The sequence below is a fragment of the Eptesicus fuscus genome, chromosome 23 (assembly GCF_027574615.1).
Source record: "Eptesicus fuscus isolate TK198812 chromosome 23, DD_ASM_mEF_20220401, whole genome shotgun sequence".
Lineage (NCBI taxonomy): Eukaryota > Metazoa > Chordata > Mammalia > Chiroptera > Vespertilionidae > Eptesicus > Eptesicus fuscus.
This window is the reverse complement of record NC_072495.1, coordinates 13,947,961-13,972,654: the sequence shown is the minus strand read 5'-3', so window position 1 is coordinate 13,972,654 and position 24,694 is coordinate 13,947,961. Positions and strand designations below refer to the sequence as shown.

The following is a 24,694-nucleotide window of genomic DNA, read 5'->3' as shown; positions in this document are numbered from 1 at the left end:
GAATGGAGAATGGTACTGGGAAGTAACTTTTTCTGCCGGGCTCCCGAATCCCAACATCTATGTAAGCTGCAGATAAACTGCACAAACACGCAGCACGTTATCGACTCCTACAAACGGTCCCACCCACCACCCTCAAGAGCCTGGAAAATCTATCATAATTGGAATTGCTGTTCCTTAAATAATGCGCTTGTGTTTCGTGAAAAGCGACAGGGTTCCTGCTTTTTTAAAGCCTCCACTCCCCCAAAGATGCTCGCCCTCCAGCTCCCGGCGCCTCCCTGGATGCAGCTCCGGAAGCTCCCCGGCCTCCGCCTGGACGTCGGCCCAGCGCCCCCGGCCGGGCTGGAGGGAGGGGCGGCCGAGGGGCGGCGAAGAGGAGCGCCCTGGTCCAGTCCCCCTTCACCGCGGCCCCGCGCGCGCCCTCCCTCGCGGGGGCTGAGATCGGAGAGGAAGTGGGGAGGCTCCGCTCGGTGCGCACCGCGGCGCCCTCATGCCCCCTCCCTTCTCCTCCGCGCGGGGCCCCGGCGCGCCCCCTCCCTGGCCCTCGCCCCGGGAGAGGAGCGGGCGGCGCGGCCGGGCCCGCGGGGAGAGGCCGCGGGGAGCGGAAGGCCCGCGCCCGGCAGCGGAGAGCCTGAGCCGCGCGGCTCCCGGCGAGCCAGGGCCCTGGGCGGCCCCCGAGAGCGCGGCGGCCGGAACCGCGGGCGCGTCACTTCCGGGCGGTGCGGTGGCGGCCGCTAGGAAGATGGCTGCGCCCTGTGGCTCGGAGCGGCCCGCCAACTCGCCGCTTAAAATCCCAAAGATGGAGGTGCTCTCCCCGGCCTCTCCCGGTGGCCTGAGCGACGGGAACCCTTCGCTGTCCGACCCTTCCACGCCTCGGGGCGCCTCCCCGCTCGGGCCGGGCAGTGCGGCAGGCTCGGGGGCAGCGGCGTCCGGGGGTCTCGGGCTGGGGGGCCGCAGCGCCGCCTCGTCCTGGGGCGCCCCCGCGGCCGCCTGCCGCGGCATGTCGTGGACGCCGGCCGAGACCAACGCGCTCATCGCCGTGTGGGGCAACGAGCGGCTGGTGGAGGCGCGGTACCAGCAGCTGGAGGGAGCCGGCACGGTATTCGGCAGCAAGGCCCCCGGGCCGGCCATGTACGAGCGCGTGTCCCGGGCCCTGGCCGAGCTGGGCTACGAGCGGACCCCGTCCCAGTGCCGGGAGCGCATCAAGGTAACCGGCCGCCCGGCCCGGGGCAGCGAACCCCGAGGCAGAGAGGAGGCGGGGAGCGGACCTCGGGGGCGGGGCCGGTCCCAGCTCGGGGCTCCCTCCGGAGCCCGGTGGGCGACTCGCATTCTCTCCGCCTTTTTCTTCTCTCCCTGGGAAAGGGGTTTTTTTCTTCCAGATGGCCGCCAGCCCGTAGGTTTCCTGAGTTTGAAGTTGGGCGTGCCTGCCGCCGCCCCTCTTTCTTGCCAATGGAAGACGTCCCTGCGCTCTGAAGTTGCTGGTTTCTCCTTGCGCGCCGTGGGCATCCCCGAGCCCGGCGCCTCTCACCCCGCCGCCGGGGCCTCGCTTTGTTCCAGGCAGAGGGGGCGCCTAGGCCAGAGGTGACCCCGCGGGATTGAGGAAGGGTAGCGGGGCCGGCGGGGGAGGGGGGCCCGGCGGGCCCCCAGTTTAGGGATTTTCACAGGAGCGCGGTGGCAGAGCCGTGCGTGCAGAGAGCGCCTTCAGATGACTGGCCTTTGTGTCAGTCGCCTGGCTTCTCACTGGAGCTGCGAAGGACGAGTAAATCCGGAGATGCTTTGGAGAATTGGAAAGGCGTGATTGGAGCCAGATAGTGCGTTGTTCTGGTGGAGTTAGCTTGCCTGGTAGTGGGTCTAGACTCTAGAATTTGGAGTGTCAGTGCCTCCTCCAGAGTTAGATTGGCTTGAGGTTATGTTTCTGACTTAGCTCCTTCTTGGAAAGCCCGTTTTCCCCCGATGGAGTTGTTGTGCGGGATAGGGTGCGCAGTCAAGCCCTCCGTGTGCATCTTAGCCATCCTTGTGTAGGTGAAGGTGGCTATCGTTTTGCTGTGTTTTTTTTTTTTTACTGACGTTTAATGTAGGCGTTCCAGTTTGGGTGTGTATTGTAAGTCTGTACGGAGTTGTTTTTTTTAGGTAAGTTAGTTCCCTCATCGCAGTGTCTGCTAAAAGGTTCTGGTAGGATTCCAGTCTTCACTGAACCACTTCTCCTTCAGAGTCATAGTATCTCTGTACTTCTTTTTCTGATAGGGATGGCGCTGTTTTTTGGAACTCCTTGGGGGGGAAGGGGACGCGGGGAGGGGGTAAAAACCAAGTAGGGACAATGGTAATCACCCTGAAGGAGGCGATTGCTCCAAAATTTAAGAGGTCTTGGCTCAAGTAGTGTTCATCTGGGGGCATTGTTCCTTAGAAAATTTAGTCCAGAAACTAAGACATTTCAAACCTATTCACTGTTGGTCAAGGAATTTGACACCCATTTCTCAATTACAAAATTAAATTGGTTTACTTGATAACATGTACCTTTGGGTCTTATGACCCTCTCCCTTTTTTTTTTTTTAAACAGGAATGTCATTATAATGGCAGTTTATAGACAGGATTTGAATTGTGCGGGTCCACTTATATGCGTATTTTTTCAATAAATATAGAGTCGGTCTCCATATCACCAAGGTTCGCATTCCCAGATTCAGCCAACCCTGATTAAAAACGATATTTTATTTTCACGTTCCCCACCGTGGTTGGTTGAATCCGCAGGTGCAAAGGGCCTACTGTAGTTGAGGTTTCGGGGAGTCAAAAGTTATTTTCTGGATTTCCATTGTATATGGGGTCAGTGCTCCTCACCTCTGGGTTTTGAAGGGATCAACTATAGTAGCTCATAGAAGCCACTGTTCTCTGACTCTCATTCATTCTTCTGTTCGAGGACAGTAAGGCTCAGGGAGGCGGAGTTTTTGCAGTGTGCGGACTAGGACTAGCTTCTATCTGTGAACTTTTCTTGAGTTTAGGAGTGCACCTTAGGCATTTGTGACTGTTTTTACTTGATTGATTTTTGTCCACAGAATTTCCCAGTCAACGGGGAAAAATGTTATGCTATCAAAAATTCACTGAATATAAACGTATCGATGAAATGGTTTCTCAGGTGACTAGGAAATCTCTAGTTGGGTTGTGTCTTTGTCCAGTTATGAGAAACTATAACCTAAAGCAAGGAAAGGAGATTGAGCTTCTCTGAAGAATATTTTTTAAAGGATCAGTTTACCTGTCTCCAAACAGATAAGACCAAATTGACCTCAAGCTCTTAGAATATTTTGAGAATATGTAGATGATGATAATGGGATCTGTGATCCACAATAGCAGTTGACAAGGAGGACAGATAACTGTTAAGGGCTGTACTCCTAAGTGACTTCAACCAAGGAACAGGCTTCTTCATTAACTATGGTGGTCTTTCCTGTCAGAATCATAAGCTCTGTAAGGGCAAGTTCTAGTCACTGATTCACTACTGTATCGCCAGTGCCTAGCACAGGGGTGGGGAACCTTGCTTTTTTCCAAGGGCCATTTGGATATTTATAGCATCTTTTGCAGGCCATACAAAATTATCAACTTAAAAATTAGCCTGCTGCCACTCATAGATGTGTTTCTCTCACATTGATATTTCTGTCTTTCCCTCTCTCTTCCACCCATCTCTAAAAATCAATGGAAAAATATCCTCGGATGAGGATTAAAATAAATAAATTTAAAAAATAAAAAGCAATTTAAAAAATTAGCCTGCTGTATTAGGTCAGACATTTAATTAACTCACCCTAATGCCTTGGCAGGGCCAGACCAAATGATTTCGCAGGCCTTATACAGTCCTTAGGCCGGATCTTCCCCACCCCTGGCCTAGCATATAGTAGGCTCTGGATACATATTTATTAAATTCACCAAATAAAGTCTAAAGAAGAATTTTGGAAAGTATAAAAATCTAGAGCAGCCCTAGCCGGTTTGCTCAGTGGATAGAGCGTCAGCCTTCGGACCAAAGGGTCCGGGTTCGATTCCGGTCAAGGGCACATACCTTGGTTGCAGGGTCTTCCCCAGCCTAGGCCATGGTCGGGGTGCATGTAGGAGGCAACCAATTGATGTGTCTCTCTCACACCGATGTTTCTGTCTTTCCCTCTCTCTTCCACTCTCTCTAAAAATTCATGGAAAAATATCCTCGGATGAGGATTAACAACAACAAAAAATCTAGAGCAGTGTTACTTAAACTTTAACCTAAAAATAGAGACTTTGAAACCCAGTTTGAAAACTAAGCTCTGTCCCTCTAGGAGACTTACTATGAATTTAATTTTAAGCATAGAGGCAAATGTGGTCAGTGAAATCATAGACTTACACAATTATGAGGTGGATGTCCCAAGTAATCCAGATTATATTTATGAAAATAAAAACCTTAAAAAATTCTCAGAGAATCCCAAACCCCTGAAAGCAAACCTTTAGATCCCAGTTTCAGAAATGCCGATTTCGAACAGGTAATTCAGAAAAAACTTTCACTTTCTTGTTTTGATGAGACCTGCAAAAAGGAATTCAATAATCTCTTTTGTTTTAGGTTTACAAAATAGAAATAAAGTAGTGCAGTAAAATGGACCATGAGGAATTCTTAATCAGACTAATATAATGTGCTCCCTTCAATGTGAATTCTGTCAGAGGCCCACAGGGAATATGTAGATAATGATAATGGCTCATCACAGTGTGCATCAGTTACATTTCTGGTCTGATATATATGAAATATCTATCAAACTTCAATTATGAAAACTCTAATAATTTCTTCTAAGTTTGGAAAGAGGGAGGAGATAATATAGTAACTTAAATTTGTTTTTTTCAGGAAACTTTCCCCTAATCATAGTTTCAACATGTTGATGTAGCAGCTTTCATCTCATCATGTGAAGGCATCAGAAAGCTGAATCCTATCCCAGCCTCTTTCCCGACCACCTTCCCGAATAACCTTAAAGCACATCACTTTCCTTCTCTGGGGTGTGCCTTAGTCCTCTTATGTATGCACTAGAGGCCCGGTGCACAAAATTCGTGCGGGGGGGGGGGGGGGGCGGTCTCTCAGCCTGCCCTGCGCCCTCTCGCAGTCCGGGAGCCCTGGGGGCGGGGGTGGGGATGTCCAACAGAAGGCAGTTAGACATCCTTAGTGCTGCTGTGGAGGCAGGAGAGGCTGCGCTCGCCAGCCATGAGCCCAGCTTCTGGCTGAGTGGCGCTCCCCCTATGGGAGTGCACTGACCACCAGGACACAGCTCCTGCATTGAGCATCTGCCCCCTGGTGGTCAGTGTACATCATAGCGACCAGTTGTTCCGCCATTTGGTCGATTTGCATATTAGCCTTCTATTATATAGGATGGAAGTATTAAAATGTAAATATTGAAATTAAGAGCTTTTGGATTTAGCTACCAAAGTACAATTTTAAATACCAACCAAGTGATTATGTATATCTCTAAGCACATAGGATTTTAACTTAAAGTCAGATATAAACATTGTTTATTGCTGCAAAGAATTTCATTGAGAAGTATGTCTGACATGTCATTATTAATATTTGTTTAATAATTTGGATAAAATGGATGTGTTTGAGACTGTGTTGCTGCCTACACTATTGTTTGGCTCTGATGTCTTATTGCTTTTTGTTTGTTTGCCAGAAGAAAATTTGTCTGCTACCAATTCCAGCCTAATTTTGGAGCCAGGTAACAAATAGGGTTTTTTTGTTTTTTTTTTGTGTGTGTAGTCATTACATGATATTTTATCCTTTTGTATATGTAGGCCTTTTCTTCATATCTCCATTCAGCAAATACTCAATACTATGTGCAAGGTTATCTGCCCAATGTTAGGCTGAATAAAAGAACTGCAATACACAGTCTGAGAGCTTACAATGCAGGCGAAGTTTGTATACACACATCAGAGAGTTAAAAGCTGTGCAAGACAACACAAGGAATGGTATGTAATGCAGTACTTGCTTAAGTGTCATTACTGAAATGCTTTAGTGTCATTCTAAAGCAGACAGGAGGTGTGATGACTTCAAAGGAGGGAGAGCACATCGCAGGTCATCCTGTAGTAGTGGAAAGAGCTCTCTAGGTGTGGAATTCATGGAAACATTCACTCTGAGCCACATGCTCTGTTCACACTTCCATCAATTCGTCTGATGCACTCCAAAGCTCATTCTCAAGTCCCATATGTTTGGGTTTTCTCCAACAGTTTGCCTCTAGAGAGTTGGCTTTATGTCTTTGAAGCAGATGTGTTCTTCTAGGTCTACCTGGAGATGAAATGCAAACTGACTGCATGACCTAAAGCACTTGTCTTTGCTGAGTCCGTGCTGGTGCTCATCAGACCTGTTTACTGGCGGCAGGCAGGATTCTCCCCAGCAAGCACAGTGACTGAAGTCTCAGAGACATTGCTTAGATTTATTCACAGTAATTGTCATAACGTTTGGAACAAATTTCGTACTTTAGCAGACCAATCACAGTGTAGTATGTTTGGTCTTTTTTTATTAGTATTATTTTTTAATCTTCACCCAAGGATTATTGATGAGAGAGAGAGAGAGAAACTTCGATGTGAGAGAAACATGGATTGGTTGCCTCCCATACGCACCCTGACTGGTGATGAAACCCACAACCTTTTTTGGTTTACAGGACGATGTTCCAGCCAACTGAGCCACCCTGTCCAGCCTAGTCTTTATTTGTGAGAACCAATAGGGCAGAGGTAACTTGGACCCAAATGCTTGTTTCTGTATAAGCATCTTAATAGACTCTTCCCACCTCTGAGGACGTTTCTCTTGTGTTTGCAGACAAGACTTTTCCTTTGCGTTATCGTTGAAAGATTTCCAAAAAAATATGGTATACTATCATAGTTCATAAGAACGATTTAGTCAGACTGGTTTCCTTCCATTTTTTACATATTCAGTTTCTGTTGTTCCCATACCACTGTTATCCAAAAGCTTGTGTGTTTCAGTTTGCTTGTCTGTTAGTGAATCTGACAGGGGCTTGATGTGTATCTTAAAAGAATATAGACCCACACCCCATAATGACATTTCAGTCAACAGTGGGCCGCGTATATGACGGTGGTATACCATATAGCCTGTGTATATGATTAGTAGTAGTAGGCTGTAGTACATCCAGGTTTGTGTAAGTGCACTCACTCTATGATTTTTCCACAATGAGGAAATCGCCTAACAACTTATTTCTCCACCCCTGGCCTAGCATATAGTAGGCTAACAACTACTTATATTTAGGCTTTCAGTTTTGGAGGTAAGGGATTTAACAAGCACATGTTGAAACTGGATGAATAGGCTTCCAGTTTCTTTTTAATTAATTTAATTTTGAATTATAAGTAGCCACATGTTGTTAGTGCCTACCATATTGAATAGTGTAGGAAAAAGCTTGTTGTTCAGAGTATTAAAAGTCTTTTTTATTATGAAAGGATTCGCTTGGCTACACACAAACCTCTGGGGAGTTCAAGATTCCTTCTTGCACTCTCTGCCACTTTACCCCTGAGTAGGAGGAACCTTGATAGAAGTCAAGAAAAATGCTCCCCTGTTCTAGGGGGAAGAGCTTTTAGTGCAAGGAATAAAACGCTGTAACCTCAGTTGGCTGGGCAGTGTCATACTCTTGGTTCTCTAGGACAGTGCTGTCCGTGGAACTTCCTGTGATGATATGAGTTTCTGTGTCTGCACTGTCCAGTCGCCACTGTGCAGTAGCCACTAGCCACAGGTGGCTGTTGAACATATGAAATGTGGCTAGTATGACTGTGAAACTGAATTTTTAATTACACTTAAATATTCATGTGTGACTAGTGGTTAATGGCCAAATTTTTTGCTCATGTATTCCCAGAAGAGTTTTGAAATCCATGTACTTTCTTGAACATTTTAAAGCTGAAATTAAAAATGTTTTCATAATATGTTTGAAAGTTTACAGGTTATAGAAAATGTTAAAACTTGTATGAGATGAGTAAGGCGAGGATTAACCATAAAATTTATTGAATAGTATACTCTGAATGTGGTGAGAAATTCATCCAAAGTTCTTATCTGTAGGTTCTATTAAATGTATCTTGAAAATGTTGATGAACAGAAACCATTCCACTTACTTTTTTGTTTTGTTTTATTAATTCTCACCTGAGGATATTTTCCCATTGATTTTTGAGAGTGAAAGTGGAGGGGGAGGGAGGGAAGAGAGCAAGAGAAACATTGATGTGAGAGAGACACATTGACTGGTTGCCTCCCACAGTCACCCCATGGGTGGAACCTGCAACACAGACATGTGCCCTGAGAAGTGTGGGGTCGAGGCTCTAACCACTGAGCAACACCAGCCAGGACTCCACTTACATTTAAACGAAACAATATTACTAACCTGTATTGCTTTGGTTATTCTCAATTAAGGAGCCAAGCTTCACACCTGAAAAATACAAGACTGGGAATGACAGGAATCCCTAAGGTTTTAAGGCTCCTTGATCAGTCATTGAAGAAGGTGTATGGATACCCCAGCTGAAGCCCACCACTTTAGAACTCTGAGCGTCTTTCTTGACTGATTAGTGGGCCCTTGAACTCCGCTGCCCTTAGGAAATGGGAAAGGTGTGCAGCTTAACCCTTGGCTAAATCCAGGCTTCTGGGGGAGGGCTTGGAGCTCATGCTAGTTCCCTTTTATCACACTCGATCGACAGAATCGTCTCGGGGTTTCTATAAGTACTGAGGTCTGAAATAAGGACTTTGTTTTTTATATTTACCAGTACATATTTGAGTGCCTTCTGCGGTAGGTCCTAGAAATACAGCAATGTACCACTTACCCTCATTGTGTCCACCTTCAGAGGAGAGTCAGACTACTAACACACCAGTCACAGTATTGTAAGCACGGCCTGTGTATTGTGTTGGCATTAAGCTCATGGTGCTACAGGTGCCCACAGGAGGGGCATCTCATAGACTTTCAGGAGGTGGATCCTGAAGGTGAGGTGGGACTGAATTGGCAGAAGGGAGTAGAGACAGATGAGCAGTTGGGGTAAAGGCCCAGGGGCCGTATAACTTAAAATGGTACAAACTGCAAATTCAGTAAAATACATTTTGTTCAAGAATCCAAAACAACCCATCCAAAAAATGCACTTGTTCCAAGCAGTTTATACACGATCAGCTGCTTAAAAGTCATGCCTTTTGCCCTAGCTGGTTTGGCTCAATGAGTAGAGCATTGGCCCATGGACTGAAGGGTTCCGGGTTCAATTCCGGGTTCAATACCTCGGTTGCAGGTTTGAGCCCCAGCCCCAGTCAGGGTGTGTACAGGAGGCAACCAATCGATGTGTTTCTCTCACATCAATGTTTCTCTCTGCGTGTCTCTCCCCCTCCCTTCCACTCTCTAAAAATCAATGGAAAAATATTCTTGGGTGAGGATTAATTAAAAAATAAATACAAGTCATGCCTTTCAAATGAAGAAAAATTTGCCATAGATTGGCATTTGGTGAAGGTATGACTTACAAGCTACAAATGAATGGTTGGTGGTTCATAAAGAAACATGCGAAAGGGTGGGAAAGATAGTTTGGCACATAATAGTACCAATTCCAGATACTTTATGAGTTTTGCTAAATAACATTTTTATAGTGTTGAATTGCAATTATGCAAATACCCATGATACATCTCTTTCCTTAATTTACGTACTAAAAGAAAAACCACAGCAATGCATCTTTTTGAACATATAACAAGAATATATTTTACCCTGTGGCCTAGTACTCACATAATATATCTGTGTAACTGAAACAAATATCGCAAAATAATAATGAATATAGCTCACACTTCTATAACCCTCACTGTGCTGTGCACTGTTCTAAGTGTTTTACAAATATTAATCTATTTAATCCATGCAATAACACTATACTTAACTATGTTCAGTACTCTCTGGTATGTTCTAGTCCCGTGGTCGGCAAACTGCAGCTCGCAAGCCACATGCGGCTCTTTGGCCCCTGGAGTGTGGCTCTTCCACAAAATACCACGGCCTGGGCGAGTCTCTTTTGAAGAAGTGGCGTTAGAAGAAGTTTAAGTTTTAAAAATTTGGCTCTCAAAAGAAATTTCAATCGTTGTACTGTTGATATTTGGCTCTGTTGGCTGATGAGTTTGCCGACCACTGGGCTAGTCTATTTGAATACAGGTAATCTAGCTCCTGAATCATTAGGCCATAGATCCTCTGTAGTAACATAGTTATACGCGAAACCACCCAACACAAGCTTGCACCTGGTAGCCTCTTTCTCCACCACTGCCCGCTCCCTCCTCCTCCCCAGTACTTGTCAGCACTGCCTTCCCTTTTCACTCCAGTCCCTCTGGTACCTCATCTTGCCCCAGCCCCAGCCCCAGCCTCTATTGTCTCCAGAAGTCTCTCACCTAAAACTGGTGCAAAGAAAACCTCAACAGATGGGTGTAACCGCTCCCACTGGTACAGGGCAGCGGGCTTACTCCTTGGGGACTTGCAGCTCAAGGTCACATTGGTCCCCACACGGGGCGTACCCAGGAGATGGCAGGATGGAGGAGCTGGAGGAACTGGGGAAGGGGAGACAGGTTAAAAACTCACACCCAAGAGACCGATGGACACCCCCCTACACACACACCAACTTCTACACACAGACCCTTTAGTCACTCCGTTTAACCCTCCTCCAACCTGCGCACTCAGCCTTTTGGGAGAGAGACCTGCCTGACCTCCCGTGGGGGTGGGGAGAGACAAGTACTGGGAAGTGTGTGCTTCTTACTCACCCCACACGTCAAGTTTTAAAGTTTTGCTGCTGTGGCCCCTGCTTGTGCCTTGCTTGTCTTGCACGTTCACAGAGCAGCGGTAGGACCCGGAGTCTTTCTCCCGGAGGCCCTGCAGCCGCAGGGACACATTCCGGGAGGGCATGGGGTAGACCAGGGACGCTCCATCTTGGCTTGTTGTGGCCCCATTGATGTGCGCCAACACCTGGTGTGGGCATGACCCCTGCCCATTATCGCATGCCTGCACTGTGCCCTCAGGCTCAGCCAGTCTCCCTCCCCCAAACTGCCAAACCTCAGATGCCCCTCACCTGCACCCTCTAACCTGTGCCAGCTCCCCATTCACCCCTTCTCCCTGGCCACCCTCTCACCACCCCAGATCCTCTTCACCAGAATGGTTCTTGATCCCCTGTCTATTGTCTCCATCTCCCACTTGGGGTGTTTAGAAAGGTGGTCACAGCCCACAAAATTGATTTCCCAACCCACTAATGAGTCATAACCCGAAGTTACATAAAAGAGGGTTAGGAAATAATGAGGTGAGATCGATTTTTTTTTCCAGTCATTGTGCTCTTTTAGACTTAAGGTATTAAAACTCCAGAAACATTCATTATATCCTGGTGAAATGTGTTATGCTGGAGCCTAGGGCTTGAGGGAAGAGGGTGAGAGGTGGGAAGTTGTAAGAAGTGAGACTGGAGACATAATAAGAGATCAGATGATGTGCCAAGGAGTTGGGACTTGATCCTAATCATCAAGGGATTTTAATTTTAAGCTGGAGATCGGCATGGTTAGTCTTAGGTTCTAGAACTGGCTCTAATGTGGAAAATGGATTGGAAAGGTTAAAACTGGAAGCCCAAGGATCATGTGAAGGCTTCTTGCAATACTCTAGACAAGCAGTGAATAAAACCGTGCCGATGAAAATGGAGAGAAGAGAACCGATTTCAAATATATCAATATCCATGGGGCTGCTTGGAGAATCTGAAAATTCAAATTTATAGGATTTATTAGATCTTAGCCTGTCATAAAACCCACTGTTTGCTGCTGTACCAACTCACACAGGATTCTTTGTTGTATCCTCAAGGATCATCACAATACTTCAGAGCTTAAGTTTTTAGAAGCAATGAGATCCAACTCGAACACCATTTTAGAACAGCCCTGACTCTGTTACCTCTAGGAAATATTCTCTACAGACACTTGGATTCGGATCTGCTCCCCAGTCTTCAGAAGGGATCATCCCCCTTTCTTTTCTTTCTCTTGTTTAACATTATCAGAGGGCAGGCACTAAAATCCAGATCTAAAATCTCAGATGTTAATTGTCTGAGGGCACTCTGAAGCATATGCTCAGATCACTAGGTGAAGGGAGGCTAGCCATCTCGGCCCCCTTTGGAAGTTCATAAGTATAATGTTTAAAAATGTTTTGGAGCCGAAACCGGTTTGGCTCAGTGGGTAGAGCGTCAGCCTGCGGACTCAAGGGTCCCAGGTTCGATTCCGATCAAGGGCATGTACCTTGGTTTCGGGCACATCCCCAGCAGGGGGTGTGCAAGAGGCAGCTGATCGATGTTTCTCTCTCATCGATGTTTCTAACTCTATCCCTCTCTCTTCCTCTCTGTAAAAAATCAATAAAATATATTTTTTTAAAAAGAAAAAAAAATGTTTTGGAAAATGGGAGGAAAAAACTTCTTGAGCTTCAAACACAAAGACCAGTACCACAACGAGCTTTAAACAGTTGATTGTTAGGTACTCTTTAAATTTATTTCTGCTGTGAGGTTCATGCAGTGTTTCTGCTTGCTCTTTACCATTGCAGAAACTTTACTCCGTGTTCACAATGAAGGCTTAATGGATCTGAGCCTCACATGCATGTTACAAATGATCTGGAGTTTATAATCTGTGCGGAGTCTTACTCCCTATGGTTCTGAATAATTGAAAAGTGCCTTCATATTGGAAAAAGACATGTATTTAAATCTGTATAATACTTACCTAATTTGGGGAGGGGTCTTGAGAGCCAATAGAATTTTTTTTTTTTTTTTTGCACTAAGGGAATTTTTTTCCCTTGGCCAAAAAAAAAAAAAAAAAGTGAGTGTTGTCACTTGGTAGCTTGTGTTGTTATTCCTTAGGAAAATGCAAACCTGTGTTTATTTTCAGACATTTTAGGCATAACAGCCATCATTTATTTTTATATAAGTGTTCTCAGCTATATTCATAAATTACATATTTTGAGCTACCAAATAACACTTCATTCAAAATAAATTGATACAGTAGAATGGAAGTTATTCATTTAGATGTTTTCTAGTTGAATTTTCCCAGCCCGTGTAAGACTACTTTGTTGTAACAGCCTAAATTTTTGAAACTCACACTATTGCTTCTCTACTATCTACTTTCAGATTACTTCATTTATCAAAAATCTCAATTATGTTTGTAATTGATATTAATAAAAACCAGAATAAAGTCTATATCTACCCCAAACTGCTTTTATTATTATTATTTTGAATTTGCAAATACCTTTCTCTAAATGGAAAGATCTGGTTTATGACTTAGAAAGAAGAGTATGACAGGTTAGAAAGTACCTCGAGCTTGCCCTGGCCACTGTGGCGCAGTGGTTAGAGTGTCAGCCTGCGCACTGAAGGGTTGCGGGTTCGATTCCCAGTCAAGGGCCCGGCCCTCAGTTGGGAGGCAACTGGTTGATATGTCTCTCTCACATCAATGTTTTTCTCTTTCCCCCTCCCTCCCTTCCACTTTCTGAAAAGCAATGGAAAAAATATTCTCAGGTGAGGATTAACAACAACAACAGTACTTCGATCTTATATAGGATCTCTTAACTGCCATATATAATTTTAAGGAATTTTTATTTGTTTCATTTATTCATTCATTCATTTAGCAAAAATCTATTGGGCCACTTCTGCATGCCAGGCATTGATTTAGGTGCTGGGGATACATCAGTGAACAGAACAGGAAAAAACGAATAACTGCCTTCCAAGAGCTTATATTCTGATAGAAAATGATATGCTACTTAAAATAAATTAACACAATTAGAAAGCCCCTTAAATATGATATTCCTTGACATCAGCTTTATTGACCTTAGAAAGGTCGAGTTCTCTACCTCACATTATGCACAAGAAATAGAAATACATTTGCCTTTGCTTTATTAAAAGTGATTTACGTGATTTTATATTGTGCCTTTTTATTGTGATACGTCCAGTTGTCCCTGAGGTTCGCCTCACCAAGCAGCAGAGAGCAGCATTGTTAGAATTCATTCACTGTTAGGTAATGAGCACCCCTGTGCTGGGTTCCTAGGTTCAGCCTTCAGCAAAACCAGAGAGTGTTCCCTCTCTCTCCTGCCAATTAGAGAACATGGTTAATAGTTGGAGTAGAATAGACCAGAGTTGTGCCAATTTTTTAAAATTATTTTTTAAAATTATATTTTTATTGATTTCAGAGAGAGGAAAGCAGAGGGAGAGACAGAAACATCAATGATGAGAGAGAATAATCGATTGACTGCCTCCTGCATGCCCTGACCAGGGATTGAGCCCTGACCAGGGATTGAGCCCTGACCAGGGATGGAGCTATGACCTCCTGGTTCATGGGTCGATCCTCAACCACTGAGGCACAGTGTAAAATAATATTTTTTATATAAATAATATAAACCACATTAAGAATGAAGAAGAAAAACCAATGGAAAAATTTAACTTCATCATAACCACGTATTCATGAAGTATTTTTTGAAAAGTGATGGTGAATTTGATTTTAATTCCAGTAAATTTCCATTCACCAAAAAGTGAATGAGAGGTCTACATGCTTTTTGTTCTAGTGAACTCTTAAGAAAATATATGGGTCATTCAAACTTTTTCTTTGATTCATGCTGAGTTTTGCCTGCCTCCTGCTTCTTGTGAACACATCGCCCAGTAAGCAAGGCCACGCCTCACTCTGGATTCCTTTTTCCTCCCTTTGTTTTATGTCAGTGTTTTAGTCACCAAATTCCTGCCAAGACTATAACCCTTTGAAAATGGTTAAATGATTGCTTTTATCTGTGAATGAAGAAATATGACCAAAAAGTTGAAGAAGCTGTGATGAGATAGCCAGGTGTTTCTGAAACTTGAATAATAATGGGTGAGCAAAAACATGTATATAACAATGTTACTTACTCTGTAACAAACCTAAATCTATGTGTAGCTCTCACATGTTATCAAACAAAAACAACTTTATAAAATACTTTAAGTATGAATAAAATACAAATAAAATCAAGCTAGTATTCCTTTAATGTTGGAGGACATGGGCTCGCTGAAACCTGTTTACTTTTCCAAACAAGGTTTTTATACTGAGTGCTGCAGTGAGGTCCTTTGAGTTTGTTATTCCTGCCATTAGCTTTACGATAAAACTTTGCTGCTAATTTTTCTCTACTTGAACTAACCTTTATTCATAAGGCACCTTGGTCTCCATATTGTGTGACAGTCATTTTTGTAATAATCATAATGGCTAATATTTACGGAGTGTGAGCTATTGGGCAGACACTGTTTTAAATGCATTGGTTACATTTTTCATTTAACACAAGTCTATGAATGAGGTACTGTTATTAGCCTCACCTTACAGGTGGGGAAGTTGAGGCACCAGAGCGATTAATTTGCCCAGTGTCACAAAGCTAGTAGATAGGGAAGCTAAACTAAGCAGTCTGACTCCATTCTCTTAACTGCTTGGTTATACATATTGCTCCCTTATCATCAGCACAGCTTTATTAAATTTTGACAATTGAAGTAATATTTTGGCAATAATCTGAGAGCGTAAACGGTCATAAATGCAACACCAAAATCACATAGCAGCACCCAGATGGATATTATGTTCATACATGTTTTGTATCATAGAAATGAAAACACAAATTTAAAAAATTCTGGCAGCCCTGGCCAGTGTGGCTCAGTTGGCTGAGTGTCATCCTGTGCACCGACAGGTCGCCGGGTCAGTTCCCGGTCAGAGCGCGTGCCCAGGTTGGGGTTTGTGTGGGAGGCAGCTGATCGATGTTTCTGTCTCACATTGATGTCTCTCTCTCTCCCTCTCTCTCAAATCAATAAAAACATTTTAAATAATAATAAATAAATAAATTATTGTAGATAGTTCATAGTGTCCTAAAATAACAAATACAATGAGATAAGAAAACCAAAAACAATTTTTTTAAATAGAAACTAAATTAATAAATACAGTGAGAAACCTTGATATGGAAGTCCCTTGCAAGGATTTAAAACAAACAAAACTTTATATCTATAATAATAAAAGGGTAATATGCTAATTAGACTGGACGTCCTTCCAGACAACCTTCCAGTCGAAGCCAGGGCTTCGAAGGAAGCCTGGGTCCCGGGTACCAGAGGGAAGCCGGTGCCAGCAGCCAGGGGAAGGAAGGCCTACTCTTGCACGAATTTTGTGCATCGGGCCTCTAGTATATATTTATTTCAGAGAGGTAGGGAGAGGGAAAGAGAGATAGAAACATCAATGATGAGAGAGAATCATGGATCGCTGCCTCCTGCATGGTCCCTACCAGGGAATGAGCCCGCATCCTGGGCATGTGCCCTTGACCGGACTCAAACCCGGGACCCTTCAGTCCGCAGGCTGACGCTCTAGTCACTGAGTCAAACCGGCTAGGGCGGAACAAACAAAACTTTTATTGTAGAAGACATTCAATCATTCATTCAAGTCTCTATAAAAATGATGGTATTTATTGGACTACCAACTTCTCTGAAAGGAAATAAGCTTGAATTATAGAAAGAAATGTTTACAAAGTAGCATTAACTTTTGACAATAAAAGCAGATAAGGTTGTGGCCATGGAGCGTCCCATTACCTTATGCCTGCCATTGTCCACCTTTTCCCAAGAGGTGATGGGGAGGAGATGGACTGTTTTGTAATAAATCACATGAATGTACCAACAAAAAGGATACGCATGTGAAGAAAGCTAAATAAGAATCAGAAAAGAAATCAGTGCAGAGTATAGTAATAATCCGGGTAAATACGGTTACTTTAGCTAAATATTAAAATGAGCTATAAACTTATCAGCAGAAAGGTAAATACAGTGACTTTATATACTTTTCAGTGTCTGCTGAAAAGAAGCATACCAGGTTCCAGTTTTGAAACCAAAGATTAATTTACGTTTGAATACACTCTGGTAGTGACCTTGAATAAGTTGCTACCTCTTAGTTCTCTTTTCTGTTAAATAAGGATGCATCACATATCTCTAGTACTTATGTGATAACACTGCCCAGATTCCTCCTCCAGGAACGAGACATGAGTCAGTCCCCCCAGCTGCCCGGAGCGCTGATTGATGGTGGCTTCTGGTTGGATTCCTCCGGGGAATTTCTCTTTGCCCGAGGGAGCTGTCTTCCCAAGGTTAGGCTCCCTGTCCTGTGGCAGCCTGAGTCCACTGACCGGTCAGTGCTGAAATACAAAGGCACGGCCTCCTTGCCTCAGTTCAGCTCAGCTCTGAAGGGTCATCGGAGTTCCGTACCTCTCTCTGGGATTAGCCAAAGCCTCTGTTCCAACTTCAGCTTCTTGGCCCAGTACCGCTGCTCCCCGGTCTCACAAGTAAACCTCCTGCACACAGTCTCCTCAGAGTGTTTTCTGGGACCTTCTCTCTTAGCTTTATTATCAAAATGAGGAATAATAAGTTTACACTGTTTAGCCCCAGTCTCAGCGCACAGTAGGCACTGAGAAAATAGTAATTAATGGTTTACTTTCATCACATGGGACATTGAGCCATATATGGAAAATGTTTGATTTTTTGTAGAAGTACAGACATTGTTTTCATATGACCATTGCTTTTAGCAATCCTCATAAAGATAAGAATAAAATATTACAATGCTACCAAATGAGCTATAAAAAGTATGATTGACCTGGTCTAGTTGGAGCATCATCCCATACACCTAGAGGTAGCCGGTTTGATTCCCGGTCGGGAGCAAATAGGGGAGCAACTGATCGATGTTTCTCACATCAATGATTCTCTCTCTCTCTCTCCCCTCCCCCCCCCCCCACTCTCTCATCAATGAATATGTTCTCGGGTGAAGATTTAAAAAAAAAACACACGTATAATGATTACTTGAATTTCTTTCTAACAACTTTCTAAATAAGTTCAGGTTGCCTAAGAATAAGTGTATAAACTTAAAACATGCTTATTTTCAGGTTTTCCTAGGAAGGGTATGTGTCACGTGTTCTTTTCACACACTTATGACCTGTAGTTTATATCATGTAAATGCAAAAACAAAAACCCACACTTTTTTAAGTAATTCAATATTTGCCCTTTTTTAAAAAACACACACATAAAAACACACAATTGACTGAATCTTGACTTAATGCTTTTCCCTAGATATCTTAATAGAGGGAACCATCTTTATGAAACCTTAATTTTTACGTGATTTTATCCGTGTCAAGATTATTTTTTTCACAAACAACACTTTAAAATTTACTAATGAAAAAATCTGTATTATAGGTTATTTTTGCATTATAGATGGTAGTGGTTTTTTGTTGTTTTGTTTTAATATATTTTTTGATTGATCTCAGAGAGGAAGGGAGAGGGAGAGAGAAACATCAACGATGAGAGAGAATCATTGTTCTGCTGCCTCTTGCACACCCCACACTGCGGATCGAGCCCGCAACCTGGGCATGTGCCCTCTCTGGGAATCGAATTATGACCTCCTGGTGCATAGGTCAGCACTCATCCGCTGGGCTAGATAGTAATTTTTAGCGTCATCAAAGGTCAGGTCATTGGCGTCAGTTCAACACCAACAGGAATTCCAGTTTGGATGCAGTGAAGAAGGAAACTTTATTTAGTGCAAACAGCTCAATTGTGACACAGCATGTCTGTGAAAATAGTACTGCTGTTAGGAGGCCCTGAGGCAAGGCCCCCGTCCAGCTAGACAGCTCTGCTCTGCTCCTTGCTGGTCTGCTCTGTATGCTTGCCTAGTCTGCTCCAGAGAGGTCTTTGGTGTTTCAGGCAAGGACGAGCAGTCTTAAGTGGAAAGGGAAAGTGCACTTCCAGAACCAGAGGTGAGCTGACTTATAGAGACAGAAGTCCCTGATTGGTCGGTCCTCATGCAAATTAAGACTCTTTAAATCCTCACAGTTTGATTGGTCCAAAGGACATTGTCCTGATTGGTCAGAATGGAGCCCCCTCTGATTTATGAAGAAGCTGATGGGGATACAGCTGCTTATCTCTAATTAGGTGGAGCAAGTCTCAGTCCTGTTGGTTGAAATAGGATTCCAAGGACTCCTTCATAAAGGCTGGCTCAGATGGCAGGAACACAGTGCAGGCAAGCCTTTCTGTGAAGGATGCAGGCAGCTTAGCGCAGGCTTCTCCCTCAGGCCCTGTATAGAAATGGCTGCTAGGCTCTGTTTTCTTTCTTTTTTAAAAATGTATTTGAGGTGGGGAGGTGAAGGGAGAGAAAGAGAGAGGGAGAGAGACCACTTATTTGTGCATTCATTGATTGGTTGCTTCTCATATGTGCCCTGACCAGAGACCGAACCTGGAGCTTTGGTGTATCCAGATGACGCTCTAACCAATTGAGCTACCTGGCCAGGATCTGTTTTGCTAAGTGGTTTACTACTTTAAAGTTACCTCAATTCAGCCCAAGCAGTGTGGCTCAGTGGTTGAACCAGGTGGTCACGGTTCAATTCCTGGTCGGGGCACATGCCAGGGTTGTGGACTCGATTCCCATTAGGGGGTGTGCAGGAGGCAGCTAAGTAATGATTCTCTCTCATCATTGATGTTTCTATCTCTCTCTTCCTCTCTGAAATCAATAAAAAATATTTTTAAAAAGTTACAGTAATTCATTTACTTAATAAATATATTGAACAGTCCTTATCTTTTTTAAAAAATATATTTTATTGATTTTTTACAGAGAGGAAGAGAGAGGGATAGAGAGTCAGAAACATCGATGAGAGAGAAACATCGATCAGCTGCCTCTTGCACACCCCCTACTGGGGATGTGCCCGCAACCAAGGTACATGCCCTTGACCAGAATCGAACCTGGGACCCTTGAGTCCGCAGGCCGACGCTCTATCCACTGAGCCAAACCGGTTTCGGCTTGAACAGTCCTTATCTGATAGGTCGTATTCTGGGCTCAGAGAAACTGAACAGGCAGACATAATTTCTTCCTCATGGAGCTCACAATCCAGAGGAAACAACATTTTGTGGGTGGCACTTGGTAATTTATATATATACTAGAGGCCTGGTGCAAGAAATTTGTGCACTTGGGGGTGGGCGGTCTCCCAGCCTGGCCTGTGCCCTCTCACAGTGTTGGAGCCCCTCGATCGATCGCCCCAAAGAGGTAGGCCCCACCCACCCATCCAGAGCTCCTCGATGGATTGCCCCAAAGAGGTAGGCCGGAGCTGCAGGTCCCGCCTCCATGCCATGTGGAGCCACCGGGACCCGCCTCCATGCCACACATGCAGCATCAAGTCCCCGCCCACCCACGCGCGGCTCACCACACACACAGCCCCACCCACCCGTGTGCGCCTGCTGCGCACGCAGCTTCCTAGTAATGGATTGTGATGTGTGAGGGCATCACGGCTTGATGGCGTGAGGGCATGATGACCATTTGCAAATTAGCTCTTTATTATATAGGATATATTTTTTAATTGATTTCAGAGAGGAAGGGAGAGGGATAGAGAGATGGAAACATCAGAGATGAGAGAGAATCATTGATGAGCTACCTCCTGCATGCCCCCCACTTGGGATTGAGCCCGCAACCCCAGTATGTGCCCTGACCAGGAACCGAATTGTGACCTCCTGGTTCATAGATTGACGCTCAGCCACTGAGCCACGCCGGTCAGGCAGCACCTGGTAGTTTTTATATGCCAGGTCTCTTTTGAAGGAATACTTATTTGTCTTGGGGCCTTGGCTCCTCATTGGACTAGGTGATCTCTAAGGTTTTTTCCATTTTAGAACTTCCATGTATTTTGGAAGTTGGGAACTGGTTTGTCATTAGAGCCTTAGGCAGCTCCAACAACCCCTGGTCAATCAGTATATTATAGAAAGATTTTTTAAAAAATATATTTTTATTGATTTTAGAGAGGAAGGAGAGGGAGAGACTGATAGAAACATTAGTGATGAGAGAGAATCATTGATCGGCTGCCTCCTGCATGCCCTCCACTGGGGATCAAGCCCACAACCCAGGCATGTGCCCTGACCGGGAATCAAACAGTGACCTCCTGGTTCATAGGTCAACACTCAACCACTGAGCCATGCCAGCCGGGCTGTTATAGAAAGCTTTGTAATAGATATTTGACAAGGATAGGGACACAGATAATGAATGAATAGTATTAAATGCTCGGGAAAATCAAATGAGTTAAGGACTAAATTTGAGGACCATTTTTTCTTAACAATTAAGAAGACATTCCTGACCATGATATGAACAGTTTCAATGAAATAATCCCGTTGGGTTAAGGGTTGAATAAGTATAGGTGTTGCCTAATCCTTTGAGACCCCTTTAGTGTTAAAATGGGAAGATGTTAAAGCTTGGCCGTTGTGACTACTAAGACTTAATTTCATGTCCGTACTTGTTTCTAGATATGTGAATGTCCGTTTTAAGTTGTTATCTTGGGAGATTTATCTAGCATCGATATTGATGTTAATCAGATACTGAATGCTCCAGTACGATGTGATACAGTCGGAACAGGTAACCAGCATAACTCTGAGTTATTTAGTATTGCTTAACTGCCACTTCAGAAAAAGATTTCTTTCCCAGGAAATAGAAAAAGTACTATATTTTGTTAAAGAGTAAGTTGATAACCTTGTATGCTTCTTTTAAGAAACAGGGGAATTTGGCTAACTTACCTCTTAAAGGAAATATTAATGGTGCTTTATTTAAATGAGCAGAATAGTGAGTAAGATGGGTAAATTATACTTAAACTGGATGTCCCAATTCTTAGAATCTCTTGTAAACTGTAAGACTTGAATGAAACCTACCTTATCTTAGGATTTCTGGCTACTTCCTGTTACATTCTTTTATGGAGGAAACAATCACATGGTACAGAGCAGTTTTGTTTTGTTTTTTAAATATATTTTTATCGATTTCAGAGAGGACGGGAGAGGGAGAGAGAGAGAGAAACATCAATGATGAGAGAGAATCATTGATTGGCTGCCTCCTGCACACCCCCTACTGGGGATCAAGCCTGCAACCCAGGCATGTGCCCTTGACTGGAATCGAACCCGTGACCCTTCAGTCCGCAGGCCGACGCTCTATCCACTGAGCCAAGCCGGCCAGGGCCAAAGCAGTTTTTTAACACGAGGTTCTTGTATGGGCTCTTCACAGAGTCCATGTTCCCCTTGAAATTGTCTTGTATGTATTTTTTTCTGGGGAGGAAATCCATGACTCAAAACAGTAAGACTCTCTGCTCTGGAGAGGAAAAGGAAAAGGAAAATTTAAGAATAGATCTTTCATTTGCCAAAACGTCCTATGTTTCTCTAAGAACTATGGGAGTGTGAAACAAGAACTGTATTTTTGTGGGTGTGCTTTTTTGGGGGAAAGGGGTGTTTGGTTGGTTTTAAAGGATTTGGATGATGTGGCAAGTCAGTTTGCCAGATTTTACTGTATGAAATCCTAAGAAAATAGAGAAAAGTTCTGCTGGCCCCAGATGGATGGAATGTGGCCTTAGATGATGCCCTAATCATTAGTTATATCTCGATAGATAGATAGATAGATAGATAGATAGATAGATAGATAGATAGATAGATATAGAAACTCATACTATATTCTTAATATCCCTCTTACTGTGCACAGAAATGTTTCTTTACTTTCAGGTTTTTTTTCCTTTCCTACCTTTGTACTCACAGTCAGAAAATAAAACTAATTAAATAAATTTTGAGCCTTAAAGATTTTGAATGAACTCGGTGTTGTTGTTTTTTTGCCTCAATTAACTAAGAGTAACTAGTTACAATAAAATGGTAATTAAGTTTAAAGGAAGAAGATAGATCTGTTTCACAAAGACTTTTTTGCTTCAAAATACACATCTGCGTAGGCAGAGGAATTGTTCTCAACACTTTTATAATCAGTCACTGGAGACTTGCTCCCAGTAATTCCCCCCATTTCCGGTGGAATATAATATATGATTTTTAAGACTTTGTTTGCACATACAGTAAGTGTATTCTTTACTTAATCTGTTGGGTTAAAAGGACCTCCAATGTGTCATAGTTAGTTGGCAGAGTGTTAAGGTAAACTATGCAACCCATTTCTAGAATGGCCAGTTTGGCAGCTAATTTGGAAATCTGTTTCACTGCTTGTTTTTTCTTATAACATTGTTTCCTGCTGTTATAACCAAGCTGTCCTCCCACGGTTGGACTTGAGTTTTCATCTGACATCTCAGACTACACAATACGTTTATATGGCTATTGTGCCCATTGCTCCCCCTCCTTGTCGTATGCCGTCCCCCCGCAGTCAGTTCTGTTAGAACAGTGGTTTTGTCATGGTGCTTACTTTATGATGGAATGAAATGGGGTACATTTTGAGAAAACGATTGAGCCAGTAGCAGAATTAGTTGGCATATGCCCCTACGATTGGCTTAGCTTGCTTCCCAGCTTGCCGTACCACGGAAGAATTCAATTCTTCCCACTTCCTGGCAGCCAAAGGAGGAATTGGAGGACCCCGAGGCAAAAGAAACATTATCTGTATCCCCAAAGTAGCTTCTGTGATGGCAGAAAGGGCTTTGATGAAACCACTGGCCCTACTGACCGATCTTATTTTCCAAGCCTTTCGTTGTATTATTTGCCCTTTTCTGAACTCTACAATTTCCCTCTCTTGTAGCTGGTTCGATGCCCAGAACTGAATGCTGTGCTCCAGCTGTGGCCTCACCGGTGCTGAATAGAGAGGAAGAGCCACCTTCATAGCTTACATGTGATTCCTCTGCTTATACAACCCAATACTGGATTTACTTACTTTGGCAAGATAGCTGCATTGTGCGCTGTACTGAATGTTCCGTGTACTGTACCCCTGGGTCTCTCTCTGCATTGCTGCGTTAAACCCCCCAACCCCGCCCATCTCAAATCCCTGCCCTCCCCCCACCCCCGTAGACCCCCCCTTACATTCATCCACAATGAATGTCATCTTTATTCTCTCGTTTCTTTTCCGTCTAACCTTAAACTTGGGCAAAACTTTCCCTCTGTCTATAAATTGTCGGTTGTCAGCCTTCTTATTTGTCTCCCTGCTTTGGTAATGGGACACCTTCCGAGTCTTTCCTCTGGTCCTTTTCCTCCTGTGGTCGTTGTACAGTCGGCACGGGGGACTTAGTGAGCATTCGCCTGGCGTCGCTTCGCGATCAGATACCTGGGAAGTCCTCTGGTTTGACCACCACCGACTCAAGTTGTGGCCTCCGTTCAGGTTTCCTTAACTCCTCCTGACCTCCATCCCCGTGGCCTCATTCAAGATGCCCCGCATCTCACAGCTCTTCCCCAGGGAGGGGCCCGGAGGCTTGTTTACCATGGAAATTTCTAGCAACAAGGAAAGCGTCCTTCTTAATTGTGAACAGAATGGTCTTTCATAATTTTAAGCAAATTCTTCCCTCCCGCCCCCCAAGATATTCGTGTTGTTGTGTGTTTTTTAATGCTAGAGCTTTAAAAAAAAAAAAAAGAACTTAAATCACTATAAATTTCTCAGAGGAGTGAGGTAAAGGAAGAAGGAAGGGAAGCGAGGCGATGGATTGTTCTGAGCAGGAAACAGGAACTGGCTCTCCAGGAAAAGCTGAGGCGAGGTCCTCGCTGTGTCTGGTGCAGCTGTCAGAAACGGGAGGCGAGGCTGTTTTTTCTAGATTCTGGAGCACTGTCTTCACTTTCGACTTAGAGCAGGTGTTTCAGCTGGTCTGTGCGGGACTCCAGACACAGTGGTTTAAGTGCATGCTTTGGTTAACGGCTGAGAGTGTGGAAGGTGTAACCTGTCTGATTTATGGGAGATAAGGATTGGTGAGGACACCTCCGTGTGTCCCTTTTGATTCATTTCTAAATCCCTCTGGCTTCTTACAGTAGC

The 24,694-nt window shown here is 44.0% G+C and overlaps 1 protein-coding gene across 1 annotated transcript; it reads left to right on the top strand.

Moving 5' to 3' along the window:
- The first annotated feature begins 739 nt into the window (after positions 1-739).
- On the top strand, positions 740-23,567 carry LOC129146986 (myb/SANT-like DNA-binding domain-containing protein 2). Its single transcript, XM_054712652.1, has 2 exons — positions 740-1,204; positions 23,480-23,567. Exons 1-2 carry the CDS (start codon positions 740-742, stop codon positions 23,534-23,536), a joined length of 522 nt encoding a protein of 173 aa, XP_054568627.1. The 3' UTR covers positions 23,537-23,567.
- The last annotated feature ends 1,127 nt before the right edge of the window (positions 23,568-24,694 follow it).

Coding starts and splice junctions, on each gene's coding strand:
- LOC129146986 (XM_054712652.1), top strand. CDS start 740: ATGGCTGCGCCCTGTGGCTCGGAGCGGCCCGCCAACTCGCCGCTTAAA. Junction 1,205..23,479: donor AGTGCCGGGAGCGCATCAAG/GTAACCGGCCGC, acceptor CCTCTCTTGTAG/CTGGTTCGATGCCCAGAACT.